Source organism: Buteo buteo, chromosome 27, assembly GCF_964188355.1.
Source record: "Buteo buteo chromosome 27, bButBut1.hap1.1, whole genome shotgun sequence".
NCBI classification, from domain to species: domain Eukaryota; kingdom Metazoa; phylum Chordata; class Aves; order Accipitriformes; family Accipitridae; genus Buteo; species Buteo buteo.
This window is the reverse complement of record NC_134197.1, coordinates 184,666-201,174: the sequence shown is the minus strand read 5'-3', so window position 1 is coordinate 201,174 and position 16,509 is coordinate 184,666. Positions and strand designations below refer to the sequence as shown.

Genomic DNA, 16,509 nt, shown 5'->3' with positions numbered 1-16,509 from the left:
ATTACTTGAGAGAAATGAAAAGTCAAAGATGCTGCTCTCTGTGTCCATTGGGCCAGGACAGGAAGACTGTAAGAACTGAGTCTGGAGATGATGACAGGCTGATGGTTAAAGGGCTGAAATGATATTGCAGCATCAGTGGTTATCCAGGTGAAACTCTAATAACTTTGAGCTGCTTCTGCTTTTATGCAGCTACTTATAAAATGGGAAAAGTGCAAAGAGGAAAGGTACCATAGACAATGTTGTCGTAGCCAGAAAAAAAGAACAAAATGCCTCTGCTTTACAATTAGGTCTTCGGAACAATAAAAGCCTCATTTTTTTTCAGCCAATGAAAAACTACAATTTTTCTAGAAAAGCAGTGCATAAAAGCCCATTGTTCTGTCCTTTTGCTTTGTGTTTTTGGTTTTGGGTTTTGTTGTTTAGGGTTTTTGTTCGGGGGTTTTTTGTGTCATGCTTGAGGCTGGTATTAGGTTCAAGCTATGGTTTTTCACAGCTTCTTCCAGAATCTCTGAACTATTCTAAGGCTGAGTTTTCCTTCTAAGTGTGAGATATATATCTATATCTCTCTATATATTTATATATAAAAATATATATATAGTGGAAGACAGAGAACTACCATCTGGTAAGGAGACATAATGTGGGCTCTGGTCAAGCCTCTGAAGCCTTTCATTTCCTGTGACTACGGAGTGTATGCTATATGTATCATCTGCAACCAGAACAAAGTGGCCAGTATTTTCCCCTTTCTTTTCTTCCTGTTGAGTTTTGTCAGAGGAAACAATTTCAGAAGATATTTAAGTAATGCTTGTAAGCTGCTAAGGAGTTGAAAATGTTCTGTGACAAAGATTTTTAGTTGTGGGTTTGTTTTGTGTTTTTTTTTTTCTCTTTAAAGTGAATAAAGTAGAAGAACTAATGCTATGATTATTCAGAAGTAAATAAAGCAGAGGAATTAATGCAACTTTGATTTTTCAGAAGTTAGTGCCCGAGAGCTTTGGAAAGAACTTTAGTTTAGAAAACACTGACTATATGAATCATTAGGAAAAGCTGGTTTGAAAACATTACAGAAGAACTAGGAGAGGGAAGAACTAAACGCGCTTCCTAGTTCGCAGACCAAAGCACTAAGCCAGTGCTGCTGCTACCACTATCAACAGAAAAAGGGATAAGGCGGCTCCTGAGTGAAGATATATTTTACAGCTCATAAAGCCAAGGGGGACAAGCACAATGAACTATCCCATGGCATGTGAGTACCAGTACAGTTCTGCTAGTGCCCACCCAATAGCTATACCTCTGGTGATGTGTTGGTGTTCCCAGTACTGAGTGATAGCAGCTGTATCGCTGTCAGACATTCTGTTGTTTAGTCATCTGCATGCTCATTTCGAGGGGGTAAGAAGATCAGACTGCATGTTTCTCAACAGTATAGGTATCAGCACTGACACAAACTCATTTTGAAAGAACACCAAACAAGTCACAAACATTAACACACAGCACTCAACCTGTTGTGCCCTCGAAGTTAGGATGACTTGTCTTCACAGTGTGGCTTCTAATGCATCAAAGCAAAATGCAAGCATCTACTAGTGGTGTTTGGCATGCTGAAACATGCCCGGCAGCCCTGAGCTTCAGGGCTCAAGATCACTGATCTGCAAATGCCTGCTCAAAAGTGCAGAAGCCAAGCCTGTGAAAGCAATCTTTTTTCCTGAGACTGCCATTAGTCAATGGCCAAATAAAGCCACAAAGCCATAAATCTTTTCCTGGTTAAGTAAGCAGATAGGAGGAGAGTAATTCCAAAAAGAAACAAACTTGCTCTTTTTAGTTTACTTTTGTTAAATTTGGTTATTGTGTAAACAAAGGATAGAGAAAGTTGGTTAGACTGGGAGCAGCACCATCTTACAAACTGCCCAGTGTGAACTCTGTCAGTTCCAGCTCCACAGCCCTATCACTCCATCTTTTCTGTATTGCTGTGCTCCTGTGAGTCATAAATCCTGTGCTGCAGAAGTCTTTCTCTATTAGCACAGGCCTTTCCAGACAAGCATAGTCTCTTGAGTCTCCCAGCATCCCTCAGCAGAGTGTATGCTCTTTCACAGAGCCATCCACATGTTCACTCATGTAGCCAGTAAAAACACCCAAAATTGAAAATAATCTGTTTAATCTTCAGTAATTTAATCTAATCTGCAGACCTGTTCCTGCTAGAGGCATAGCAATTCTGAAGACAGAGGTGCTAATCAAGTACAGAGATCTAAACTATTAGTTCTAAAGCAAGAACTGTAATATTTGACAACATACATGTTTATGTACTGGTGATCATAACTGGAAAAAAGGAGGGGATGTTCTTTTTATGCTAGGAAAGGGAATGAACACACAGGGGCTTTTGTTTGTCTGGTTTTAACAACATGCAAGCCAAGGATTAAGTTGCAACACAAAACTACAGCACTTGGATTGCTGCTTCTTTGATGCTCACGAAGCCAAATTAATTGACAAAATACAAAATCCCCGTGTCAAATCTCATCATTTTAGGGCTGGTGAACATACTGATCTGATCAACACACTTCCTATTTTCAGTGCGTATGGAGTGCGGCGCACAAAATGCTGTGACAGCATCAGCTCTAGATATCATGTGCATGTACAACAGCCCAGTATTATGCGGTATTTGCCTCTGTCTAGAAGTAGTACATTTATATTCATATAGTACTGCAGGCCCAACACAATATGGCTTTTTGAGCCAAGCTGATTCACATGAGGCCTAATATAGGCAGTGCCAGAGCGCAGAAGTAACAGTCATTACAGTCTAAATGCAAGTACTGAGTTGTCTTTTGTATTATCTTTTTCTAACGTGGTCTGCCAAATGCTGAAAAAGCCATAGGCAAGTCTAAATAAAGCATTAGTTTAAGAAAGGAAGCAGGGCATCAATGTGGACAGCTCAGTGAAAACTTTTTCATAACATTCATAACATTTACATTCAAAACCAGACAATAGATGTATTCAGAATGAGATTCACAGTACTAGAGAAAAAAAAATTAAGAATGCTTTCACATAAATCAGCAGCATGCCCCGCCTGGTTTCAGTGTGCAGAACTGGTTACCCCAACTTCATGAGATTAGTTTTCAATAGCTTGCACAGTGGTTCTGACAGCTCAATATATTGCAGTAGGAGGTGCACCACTGCCAAATACATAGGTAATACAACCTTTTGACTCCTAATACCAGTTTCTTCTTTACATAGCTAAAGATCATATATGCCATTTAAAGACTAATGATCCCTCTCATCACCTTTCCTTACCTTCATGCCCTAAAATCTGCACTGCTGCTACCACCAAACTGAGTTTTTTTTGTCTGCTGGAAATAAGGAAATTAGTTATTTAATCAGCATTCTGTGGGAGGGAGAACACAGGATGCATTCTTCCGTGACTGGGAAATCTTGGACCAGCTCTAAAGAAATAAATGGAGCCAGCTCAGCAATATTTCTGGGGCTAGATAGTCCAGTGACATGAAAGTCACTTGCCAATCTGAATGGAACTTGTGTACATGAACTGAGAAGTCTAGGGTTTGTTTACAATATGCCTGTCTCTGATCTTCTTACGTTTGTTATAGTCAAAGTTTTCCTATTGCTGCAATATAGTTGCTTGCATTTGCAAACTGTGTATTAAAAATTAATTTATCTCTCTGGGTCTAATACCCAAAGAGCTACATGTGATTTTGTACCTGTACGGTCAGTTACAGAAATGCTTGCCATAGCCATATGATTCAGATACTTAAGTGAGAACACAGCTGGAATACATGTCTCTATGGAGAGAACTGCTGTGTCTAGTCTGTCTTAGTGTCACGGCTTAAAGTGCAACAATAGGCCTTAACTGGCATGACCAGTCTCACCTGGGACTCACATCCTCTGCCCAGGGCCTGGGAGCTCCATTTTACCTCTATTTAGGCCTGACTGTCCTGGTTTTGGCTGAGATAATTTTCTTTCTAGTAGCTGGTATAATGTTATGTCTTAGATTCAGTATGAGAATAACGTAGGTAACACACTGATGTTTTCAGTTGTTGCTAAGTAGTGTTTAAGACTAAGTCAAGGATTTTTCAGCTTCTCACGCCCAGCCAGCAAGAAGGCTGGAGGGGCACAAGAAGTTAGGAGGGGACACAGCCGGGACAGCTGACCCAAACTGGCCAAAGGGATATTCCAGCGCATATGGCATCATGCCCAGTATATAAACTGGGGGGAGCTGGCCAAGGTGGGGCGGATTGCTGCTCGGGAACTAACTGGGCATTACTCAGCAAGTGGTGAGCAATTGCACTGTGCATCACTTGTTTTGTATATTCCAAATCTTTTATTATTATTATTGTCATATCAGTATTATCATCATCATAATTATCATTATTATTTCTTCCTTTCTGTCTTATTAAACTGTCTATATCTCAACCCACAAGTTTTACTTTTTTTCCTGATTCTCTCCCCCATCCCATTGGGGGGAGTAAGTGGGCAGCTGCATGCTGCTTAGTTGCTGGCTGGGGTTAAACCGTGACAGTGACATCATTTGTCTTTAGTTTTGTTTCTGTGTCATTTCCCGGATGGCCTCTGGACCTAGGCTTTAGGCAGGTTATATTTTGGACGGACCCCTTGGGTGGATGTTGTAGCTTGTCTCCAGTCTTCTCTCTGTCCCTGACTCCTGGATGGACCCTGGACCGACGTTGTAGCCTTGTTTCTAGCCGTGCCTGCTAGAGAGACCTCGGACCTGTGTCAGAGCATCCCTGCTGCTCCTGGACTCCCTGGTTGGAGCCTGCACCTGGGTCACCACCTCACCTTGTCTGGAGTGTCAATGAACCTTGTAACCAGCATCGGGCTCTGCCCCCTTTCTTCAGAGCCTGCGGAACTGCCCGATGGGTGGTGGGGGACCGCCTGTGCTGGGTCGCCTGGCCGGCTCCCCCCGCTGCAGGGCAGCCCGGCCGGTCTCTCGCGGCTCGGTACCGGTGCCCTCGCAGGCAGCGCCCCGTCCCGCAGCATGCCATTGCCACCTGCTGGAAGAGCCCCGTTTTCACAGGCTTCCTGCCTGTAAAACTGAACATTGAGATCCTGTAGTGTTTCTAAAATGCTTCTTTTGGTCCACTCTAACCTACTAAATTACTTCTGCGTTTTCCCTCAGCTTGGTAATTAAATGTCTGTCATCAGGTGGATGGCAAAGATGCAGACAATTCTTAAAAAATCACCATTGCAATTCACTCAGCAGGGTAGGGGAGGTGCAGTTCACCTCTCCGAACACTGCAGTGAACTATCTTAAGACAACACATTATTTCCTCCAGGAAAGGAGTTCTTCCTTCTATCTGTATTCTTCTGCAATAGTGTGTATTCAACAAATCCCGTCAACCCTGTTCAGGAAATTAACTAAGGCCGCACTAGGTACCGGAAGAGAAGAGGTGTGACTGCTTTTACGCACTGGTAAGAAATGCAAAGGGGTAGAGCTACTTAAACAGAATGGCAGGTTTAGAAGTTTAAATGTGGTCATTATGTAAACTTCAGCTTAATCACAAGCCACCATATACTAAATCAGTAGTTCAGAAAGATTCACAGAACATGTCTTCCATAAATTGATTAAACTCAATGTAGATGAATGCTCCAGATCCAACACAGAAATGAGGCTCTCAAAACATTTTGTACTAAAAGTAGCTGAAGCGAAACACCTAAGCAGCTTCCAAGTATGGATCAGTGTATGAAGGGAATGCTGTCTCCACATTCATGTTTGGGGACCATGGAAATGGGATTTAAATTATGCTTAAAATAGGATGTCTACAGTCAGAGGCAGAAAGGGAAAGATATTTTAGACGCCTAATTTAATTGTCTACATTTTACAAGTGCCAAAGAGTTCTCTCTTCTGTCACTGTTATTGGCGAAAGGCTACATCAGTTACACCTGCTTTGTGGATTATGTTTATACTACTGCTGTTACTTCTGTTGATTTCATTTTTTCCTGCATTTTGCATAAGACTACCCTCCTATTTTAATTCTCTTTATATGGATTGCTACACACTTTTTATTTTCCAAAGATAATGTTTTTTCTTAAAATAAAACTATATTCGGTAGGTAGTAGAGAGATTATCTGTTAACATGGCCTCCACAGCTTCTACTGCTTGCACTGTGAAATGCAAACACATGTACCACATAGCAAAAATGCTACACCAGCAATTAACTGCAGTTGTAAAACACCAGTTTACTTTTTGACAGGAGTAATGGTTTGGGCATACCTAAAACTACAGTAGGCTTTTTCCAAGCTGTCTCAGTTTAGAGGTCATGTGACAGCAGAAGATTAGCACCCAGGACTGCAGAGGAATGTATCTGCACTTGAATGTGGTTCTTGGATAAATTACAAAGACATTTTCTGAATGATGCTGTTGACGTCATAGAACCTTGCAGAGTAGGAAGAGACTTGTAACTTCAGTAGGCAAAAGCATAAGATACTCTTAGCAAGAAAGGGTAGGCAGAAGATTTGTTGTATTATTTTTAAAATTTTGTAAATAAACTGGGATCATGGAAAATAGAGACTTCTGGGAAAACATCAATGCTGAATTATGGTATGGCAAGTAGGAGAAACTCTGCCAAGTAGCAAAAAGCTTTTGTGTAGCTTAGGGCATTAATGCTGTAACAGTGTTCGTGGCTACTGAATGTTTTGTCACTCTGCTGGTTTTTACATATGCAAATTCAAACAGACCCTCTTGGCCAAAAGGCAGGCTCTTTTCCATTTGATCTGGCAAAATTTTTCTATCATCTGTTCACAGTTTTGGCTCTGTACCTAGGCAGTATGATAATGGTCCACACAGCTGATTGAACAGTCGCATTTATGTTTGTTTATGTCCTTGCATATTTTTATAAGGCTCAAAAAGCATCAAGCCCATCACAGAACTAGTAAAATTTATGGATCACACAGAGCAAAGTTTACAGCTATTTCACAGCCCAGAGCTGTGAGCACAAAAAAAAGGAAGGAATGAAGAAGGGCAGACTCATAATAATATTACATGACTATTCAATTAAACTTATGCATCACGACAGTTCTGTTCAGACTCACTTCCTATTCCAGTAGGGCTATCTTAGGCTGACAGGATATTCTGATTCACTTGTATCCCTGCTTATCTGGGCTGCGGATCAGCCATACAGCCTATACATGTATCTCACCGTACGTGAGCTGAGGCAAACACAAATCTGGCAACAGCATCACTATAGGCAAGTTGCTAGGTTCTGCTGCTTAACATCAGACAAACTGTAGCATTTTCCTTTATAGAAAAACGAAGTATGGTGCCTTCAGAACAGAGGTGGCAAAGCACACAGTAGCATTTAAAGCTGTTTCATGAAATACCAGTATATTGCATCAATTAAAGCCTTTCAGCATGGAAAGCATTCATTGGTGCTGTAAAGAGAAGCATTGCTGTGTCATCCTTTGAGATGAAGACAATGCTGCAGAGTCCAATGGCTTCATCTTGCAGAGGTTTAGAGTAGACTTGCTGGAAAACTTGTACACTAGAGATTTTTATCTCTTGCTCAGTTGAAAACAAACTGAGAAACTAAAATTAAATAGAAAAGGGGCAGCAACAAAATCTACAAGTTTGTCAGCAGTCTGAGGAAAAAGGGAGAGTAGAGGCCCGTTACTGAGCAAGAAAGGGAGTGAGTAACAGATGATATGCAATGGATTGAAGGATACAGCATCCCCTTTCCGTTTCAGTAGAAAAACATAGTTTAACAATGGAGATAATTAATATGATTCATTTTAACATGATGATAGTAGCACACACAAAATCTGAGTTAAACCCCTTAACAGGTGTGTTAAATTCTGCAAGGCCAGACAGAATTTGCCCTAAAGTATTTTTTGCAAAAACAAAAAAAACCCCAAGCGAACCATAAATAACTACCTGAAGCAGTCTCTGCAACGCTGAAAATTATTTCTGAGAAGTCATGCAGGACGAGAAACCTAGAAGACTTTTGAAAGATAAACAGTCTCATCTTTAAATGTAGGAAAAATAGGGCCCAAAATAATGATAAAGCAACTAGCCTAACTTCATACTTTAAAAGGATTCTGGAATAAATTACTAAAAAATATTAAAAAATATTTAGAGGATTAAAAAGTACAAAACAATATAAATTGATACATCAACTTTCATCTTTGACAAAAGAGTTTACTTGGTGATGATGGGCAAGAAGTAGATATTACATAATTTGACTCTGGTAGGATTTCTGACACAGCTCAATTTTAAAGGAATACTAAGGAAGCTAGTTGGCCTAAATGATACCACCTAGACTTATGAATGAATGATTACAATTCTTGAAAATGCATTTGAGTCTAATCATTAATAGTTTCCCATTAAACTGAAATAGCATTTCAAGTGGTATTCCAGGAGTCTATCCTGGCTTAATCTTGGTCTGATTCAGTATTTTCATCAATTTTGGTGACAAAATAGAAAGTATGCATACAAGATTTGTGACACTGTTCTGGGAAGGATTTTAGTCATTTGGGGAGATGAAAATGAGGAGAAAAAATATTCTGACAAATTTTAAGTACAGTCTAAATAACATGAAATTCCATAAAGTGCAAAGTATTGCGCTTTGAAAGAGAAAACAAATGTATTAATATAAATTGGGAAATAATAGGTTAATAGCAATATACTGAAATAGGATGTGAGACCTCCAGGCTACCATAATATAAATAATGAATAAATAGTGAGATGTTACTGCAAACAGACAAATACTATCATAGCACATAAAAAGAGATATGTAATTTGAGAACAGTAGCAAGTACTTATTTCATTCTACTTGTAAGAAATGAGGCCGCAGTTGAATAGTATATCCAAGTCTAGGAATGATACCTTCAGGACAATGTAAATCAGTTGGAAAGAATCTGGGGAAGAAAACACTGCCTGTGAGAGAGGCCAAGAATTTGGATACAGTCTGAAAAAGAGTGGAGGTGTACTTGAAAAACGCCCCCCCCCCTCCCCCCGCCCCGGGCCCAACCTCTTATTAGACTACAATCAGTTGTTCTACTTGTCTGCTGAAGAAAAGGAAGAGAAAAATCATCATACAGAAAAGTTGATTTAGGCGGGCTAGTGCAAGAATCTTTCTAAAGTAGTTCAACTCTGTGACGCTGCTGCTGCCCTGGCCCTCCACCCCATCCCCCATTTGAAGCTAGGCATCTGTATGTTGTAGATTCCGATGCAGTTCAGTAAACCAGATGGTCCTTTCCTGCATCATCCTTTTGAGAAATCCCTCACAATTCAACGACCCCTTGACAAACGCAACTTGTTTGCTACAGAGCGTAGTGCGCAAGCGGCCCATCCCTCCCAGCGCGCCTGTGGCCCTGCTGGTGGTTGGCATCGGCGCCGGCCGGCTCCCGGGAGGAATCTCTTCCCGTGCTGGTGAGCGCAGGCGGGCGAGACTCTCCATCCCTTCTGCACACCTACCTGAAAGAACGTTTGTTACTAGGGGTAAAAATGGTTCGGTTCCCAGGCTGCAGAGGAAAGCCCTGGAATGAAAACTGCGCGTCAGAACCGGTGAATTCATACCCAAGGGGCACAGGGAAGGTGTATTTTTCCCAGAGAAGGCAGGCTTTTAGAGCGAACATCTGTACTGAAACACGCATTTATGAGGACTCGGCGCTCTCAGCGCACCTTCGCGCGGGCAGGCGCCGGCGCAGCCAACAGCAAGGCCCCGCGCCCCCAACCGCCGCCAGGGCACCGCCCCGGCACTCCCCGCCCGCTCCTGACGTCACCACGTCGCCGCTCCCACAGCACTCTTGCGTCGTGGCACGACCCCGGATGCGAGCGCGCGGTGGAGGTCGGGGCGGCCGCGCTGCCAGGCTGCCTGGCGCCTTCCGCCCTCACCCTGCGCAGGCCTCCCGACAGGAACTGCAGCCGGCGGCGTCAGCCCCACCACCGCGCATGCTCAGCTCGGCTGGGGGCGCGGAGGCTGACGGGGGGCGCTCCGCCCGGCCTCGCACGCGAGTAGCAGGCGGCGCCGCCAGTGAGCGAGCGGACCGCGCGGAAGTCCTGCCCGCGGCGGAGGGGAGGGGGGGGATTGTTGTGGGTGACGTCACGGGCGGAGGATGCGGGCGCCCCATTGGCTCGGGCTCGGCCGCCGTGCGCTGGGATCTTAAAGGGCGACCGGAGCGCGGGCCGCGCTGGCCGGGCGGGGCCCATGGCCAGCACCAGCAGCCACCTGGTGAGTCCGGGATTTGCGGGGCGCGGCGCCGCGGCCGCCCGGGACTGCTGGCGGTGCGCCGGGGGGGGGAGGAGTAGGCCCGAGCGCCGGGGCCGGCCCGTGAGGGGGTGGCCAGCCGTGCCCTACGCGCCGCCCGGCGGCGGGGTCGCGGTGGGGCTTCGCGGGCGGCCCCGCCGCCTGCCGCCCGCTCGGACAGGGAGGGCGGCGGGGCAAAGCCCTGCCGTCCGTGGGGCCGGCCTCCCGGTCCCCGTTCTGGCTCCTGGGTCGCCGCGGGCCTGGCGCGGGAGGGCCCCCCTCCCGCCCCGGCCGCCGGCGGGGCCCTGAGGCGAGCGAGCGCGGCGGCGGGCGCCCCGAGCTCGGCCCCTCCGCGAGAGGAAGCGAGGCTGGGGCCGAGGCTGGAGAAGCCGCCCCGCGGCCTCTCGCGGAGCTTCGTTCTCGGTTCCGGGTACGGGGCGTTGGCGTGGCTTTGCCGGGCCGTCTCCCAGCGGGAGAGCCGGCGTTGTTGCCCTGGGGCAGCCACCTGTCACTCTGTAAGGGATTTTGCTTGTAGTGGGAGCAAACGCGTGAGGAAGGTCGTGAGGGTCGCAGTGGGACGCCGTTTCAAACACGGTTGTTTACATTGGTCCGACGGCGTAAAACTCGTAACGTTTTGTGAGCACTGACTAACGTAGGATGGAGTTGTAGCTGATATACAGAACTGGTAATGGTAAATCGTAGTTTACGTTGTAGATTATACAGTTTAGTTAGTGTAGAAATTCCTGTATCGAAAGAGTGGTTTTTACAAAAATAACTGCCAGCTTTCGTTGATGTCAGTGTGATTAACTGGCAGGGATATGTTCCTTATCCTTGTGTGCGTACTGCTGTGCTTTGGGTCTTGTGTTCTTTCTGTCAGTTGCAAGCTGCCAAGCTCCACTCTGTAGCGCTTAAAACTTTTTCATCGGTTGGAATTGGCTAAGGAGGGTCTTCTGCATGGAGACTGGCATAACTGCGTTGATGCTTGAAGTCCTGTTTCAGTGTGCTCTTCTCTTCCTGCTCGCTGCTTGTTTCATCGGGGTGTTACATATAATCATATTTGTTGTCTGAAGATGAGAATTATTATGTGGAATAGCCCTACAGGGGACGACATGGAGTACTGCATTGAGGATTATGAAATAAAGTAATGTTTGATTATTAAAGGAATTAGTTTTGCTTTTCTGCCACTTGATAGAGCTCCATATGGCGCCTTCTCAGCATCAGAGATGACTTCTGTTTGCTTGGACTCTTTTAAACAGGGAGTATGCTTCCTTTTGTGCTTCTGTCCTTGCTTGTTGCCTCCCTTTCCAGGTTTTTCTCTCCAAAATACTTCCGTTGCTGTTTGTTTTCTATATATGGTTTAGATCCCTGCCTGTAAGAGAAACATACAGAGAGAGAATGAATGAAGAGCAAAGCTGACTGACAACCGTTTTTGTTAAAACTATTTTTTCAGGGTAACTTATTTTTAATTCCTTCTCTTCCATCCTGTTTAATATTTCTCTGGTCAGGGGAGCGTATTGACTGGCAGTAGCAGATGGAGGTGGCTTGATTCAGCTAACCTTTTTGTAATTCAGGTTATATCAAATATGGGAAATTCAGTATTTCTGAGACTCTGAGCAAGTTGCTGTTAATGTTTGTATGGTGGAATTAATGACATTAATAAGTTCTGTGATTATTTTACTATGAACGCAAAAGACTGGGGGAGGGTGAGGAATAGAGCACAGCTTTGAAAGGAATATTCCAGCATTCCTCTGCCAAAACAGTTAATTTTTGTATTCGTGTATGTGGGGACAATTCCTAAAACATTCTACTGTTTTCTGAAGATGTGGTACCAAGGAGAGATTTGCACTTTTAAGAAGGAAAGAACTTTAGTGCTGCTTTAGTTTTAGGTGTCAGTATGGTCTTAATTATTTGCTGTTAATGCCTTCATTATAAGCATATTGGGTCTCGTATCAAGAATTGCTCTTCCTCTCAAAATCAAGAGTCTGGAAGAATGGTTATTTACATCTTCGTTTTCAGCAACATCTTCACTGGAAGGATCAGCTGCTCTAGTGATTATTAGATTCCACCAGTGTTTCTGACCTGATAAAACCTATGGTCACGGGTATGTCTGAACAAAACTGCTAGCTTCCCCACCCCTGGAACTAATATGAACTACACTTTTCAAAGAACTGGTTTCTTAATAGAGTAAGTTCTGCATCTATGCTAGGAATTATTTGTAGCTATAAAACTTTCGGACAGGCTTGAGGGGTTTTCCTTACATACCTGTCTACTTAATATTCTCTTGGGTTTTCAGCATAAGGCTGTGACTAGTCTTTATCACTCATGCATAGGCTTTTAACTGGGATAAGTTTTCTGTAAATCTTTTACTGAAGCAAGCTGCAGGAATAGAAAACAGTAAAAGATACAGATGTTGAGTAGGTGCTCAAAGGTGAGAAAATGGAAGAAGCTTAAGAGGAGCAATTCTATATGCATTCATATTTCTAACATAGGAAGTGCTGGTAGCTAGCGGAAAGGAGACAATCCAGAGAATAATCTGGATATAATAGTGATGTTCAACTAAACAATGAATCCACTGTGTGGTTAGGCTTTTTTTTTTTTTTAAAGCAAATTATTCTTTGGGTTACTGGCCTGTTACTTACAGTGCTAGAAGTAATGTCTGTTTCATATAGCTCTTGAAACTCTACAAGTAGATTGCTGTAGCTGGACATTGTAAGACACCCTGTAGACTCAGACTCATTTTACTTCCCTAAAGCGGATCAGTTGGAAGGCAGCATTGCAGGAAAAACTTGGAAAGGGGTGCTGACTATTGAAGTACTTGCAGGAATTTTGGTACAGAAGGCATGAAACGAAGGCACAGTCACTTTGTTAGACTGAAAAAAGTAATAAACTGGCAAAGTAATAAAAATAGGTTTGATACATGAAGAGGTGAAATATTTTAGTAAACCCTGTTTTTTAACAGTAAACTTGTATTTTACCTTTTTTTTTTCTAGAAAAGCTGTGCGGATTGCTGTAGAACTAGCACATTTATCGCATCAGAAAATATGCAAGTGAGAAATTACTTTTTAATATAGAAAGATAAAAACTTAATTCAGAAAATACTATGTTTGAAAGATAAAATCCTTCTGCAAGTTCCTCATGTTGGAACTTCCTGAAGAATTTGTATGAAGCCAAGGAATTATTGTTTCTGGTATTTCAAATGGGAGAACTTTTTTGCAGGTGGCCAAGTTAGATTATGTGTATGCAATAAAGAAGCAAAAAAGGGGAAGGAGCTAATTTTTCTCCCTCCCCACTTCCCTTTCTTATGTCTTATTTGCAGGTAAGCTTGTGGAAGGTTACTAAGGTCTAACTAAAGCGTATGGAAGGGCTGAACACAACATGTACAAAGTTAGTTGTTCAGTCTAGAACCTTATTTTTCACACCTTATGGATTCTACTCAACAGTGCTGTAGGAAATGACTGGTTTGTTGTGTGACTAAATGTTGAAGTTGAGACTTGCTTTCTGCTTTAAAACACAAGCTGTAAATACTTCACCTGGCCAATATTCTATAACTCTTTATGGTGAAAAGTTGCAAGGATTAACTTGCTTAGCACATTCTTCTGAAAAGGAAGTGTTACATTTGATGTTTAGTTCTTTAGTAATCCTGCAAGAATCTAATTTACAGTTCTTCACTGTGCTGTCCAACCTTTGTACATTGCTGCCACCTCTGTGTGGCTGCCTCTCTGCTCTTCACCCCAAGCTGTTCTCTTTACCTCCTAGAATTGCTAGCAAGGAGCGTAGTATAGGAAGTCCTTCTGTGTTTGTTAGCATGAGCCCCCATCCATGCTGCGCAACACTTCTTAATATTGGTGTGCTTCATGAGATAACTGATGGTGTAGAATGTGATCTAGACTATTGCGATTACAGATGGCTTTTGTTTTCTTGTGAGCTAGCCTGGATCTGTTTGTGTGAAATGAATTCTCAATGGCTTGTTTACATATATAGCTATTTGGGCCATAGGCTGACTTTAGGTTCTTAGAGATTTTTGTGGTTTCCTGTTTCTGATCTGTTTTGAGGCTTGGGGTGGGGGGAAGAAGGTGGTGGAAAGAGGCCTTAAATAGTCTGCCCCTGAGGGTGCTTGGAACTTATGCTTTGCTTAGCAGTAGAGGAGGTTAGAGGGTAACTGGCCGATACGCAGGTTCTTACAAATCTTCATTAGCTTTAATCCCTACCTGAATTTGGAATTAGAATCCTGGAAGTTAGTGGCAGGACATACCACCCTATGTGTAAGGTTGTCAAATTTAGAAAAAGGCATTTGCATTAACTAAAATGTTTGGGTCAACATTGCTCTGTATGTGAGAAATTAATTTCTGTAGAAACAAAATCAGTCATGTGTATAAAATATCTTTATTCGCTAAATGAAGAATCAAAACAATCTAACAATGTAGAGGTGTCCTCTGTGCTTCCAAATCCTTGAGCCTGTTGGTTCTATTTTTGCTGATATAACATGAATCTGATTTCCTAATTACTCATTATGGATAAACCGTGTTGTAGATTTATTGCAGAAAGTAAGGAACTGGTGGTAAATGATCAGTTCAGTTATGAAGGGCGTGGAGTGTCAGAGCTGAGCTTTGTTTCTAGTGTTTTGAGATTATTTTATATGAACAATACAGTGTGTCTCCCCAAACTCTAAAACACTTCTTTGTATACCATGAACTTTGTGAAGATGTACATCCAGAAAGCTTAAGAAGAAGGGACGATTAATTTTGATTCTTCTTCAAAGTTAATCTTCTTGATTATGTTTTGAAGGTATGTTTTGAAGGACTTGTATCTACCAAAATTGATTTTGAACATGAGGCAAACAACTGCCAGCTAGATACTAGAGTCTTTTTTAACAACCTGCTTGTGCCTTACGGTAGTACAAAGAAAAGTCCCTGAAAGAAACTATCTTACTGATCAGATTCTCACAGGTTATTAGAGCATGACATTATGTCAGGCTTAGCTAGGGCTTTATATAAAATTGCTCTGAAATAATGACTGTATCTTATGATGATTTATTACAAGTATTTTCAACATTACCTTCATATTACTGTAATTTCTCTTTAAATTGTATTAGGACTGTTAACATATCAAGCAGACTACATTAACTTGAGTTCTTTTCATACTTCTGTTTCCCACTATTGCAAAGGTCCCACCCAGTTTAGGTAGAATAGTGTCTTTGAAGGGTTATCTGCTCCAAGCTTTCCTCTTCCATTAACACAATCTTTATTCTTGAAATGTATTACCAGGACATTATTTTTAAAGTAGTCTTTCTTTTCTTTTAAATGATGGTCATTTCTATCAAGATACTTTAAGAGATTTTTTTTCGGGGGGAGCGGGGGGGGGGAGCGGGGGGGACAGTTTTATGCAGTGCTTCAATGAATGCTTACCTTCCAGCATTTGAGAGATTTCAAATGACACTGCACATGAAGGTGAGCATAGTTGTTTTGGTGGATCAGAACCTAGACTTCTTTATATCAGTTAGCATGGCAGCCTGTTCAAACAACAACAAAGTCCTCCTTTTATACGACTGAAGGCTTTTGAAACTTGCATGGTTTATTCATAAAAATGGTCTATTAAGCAATAGATTTTTCATGTAGCAACTTTTGAGATCAAAAAATTTCACTCCACATAGACGTATGACTTTTTTGCAAAACCAAGTTGTGTTAAAATAGCTTTTATAATTGAAATACGAGATTTCAACCTGCTCTTTTAAATCTTGTAATCAGTAACCATTTTTGAACCTTGATCAAAGTATAGATTTTGACAAATTGTTTCTCTTCAGACTGTTTTGCTGACTGTAATGGTCAGTTTCTTCAAGACGTGGAGTTGATGGGCAATTTGTTGGGTTATGAGCTAGATCTTAAGTTCTCTACGATAATCTTTGCATACCATTTGACGATGAGGTTTGAAAGAGTGCTGATGCAGCTCTAGACAACAAAATGCAAACCACTGTGCTACAGAAGATTAATGTTTGATGTTAATGCTTTTTTAATATGTACAAATAACTAATACTTGGAGTAGGGTTTGTTTACTGCAGTTTGAAGAAAATGGTTTACTATGATCTTCAGAGAACTTCTCTGTAGAAAAATAACATCCTGTTGTCCTGGGAAAATATCTTTGGCATCTTTGTAACCTAGTACAGTTTTTAATAAGTACCTAGTTTGCTTTTTGGAGAGGAGTGTTTGTTCTTAGAAATGCCTGTGGCTTTTATTTGTTATGATTTTGTGTTAGACATTTGAATTATCTGCCTTATGAAAGGTTGAACAAGATCTGTCATTTCAATATAAACTTCACTTGTGGTATG

The 16,509-nt window shown here is 42.2% G+C and overlaps 1 protein-coding gene across 3 annotated transcripts in view; it reads left to right on the top strand.

The window, feature by feature from the left end:
• Positions 1–10,042: 10,042 nt before the first annotated feature.
• PDPK1 (3-phosphoinositide dependent protein kinase 1) overlaps positions 10,043–16,509 on the top strand; it is a 35,931-nt gene continuing 29,464 nt past the window's right edge. For all 3 annotated transcript variants that reach the window (XM_075058831.1, XM_075058833.1, XM_075058832.1), the window contains exon 1: positions 10,043–10,172. In XM_075058831.1, coding sequence (XP_074914932.1) covers positions 10,149–10,172 — 24 coding nt within the window. In that variant the 5' untranslated portion in view covers positions 10,043–10,148. The remainder of the gene's footprint in view (positions 10,173–16,509) is intronic.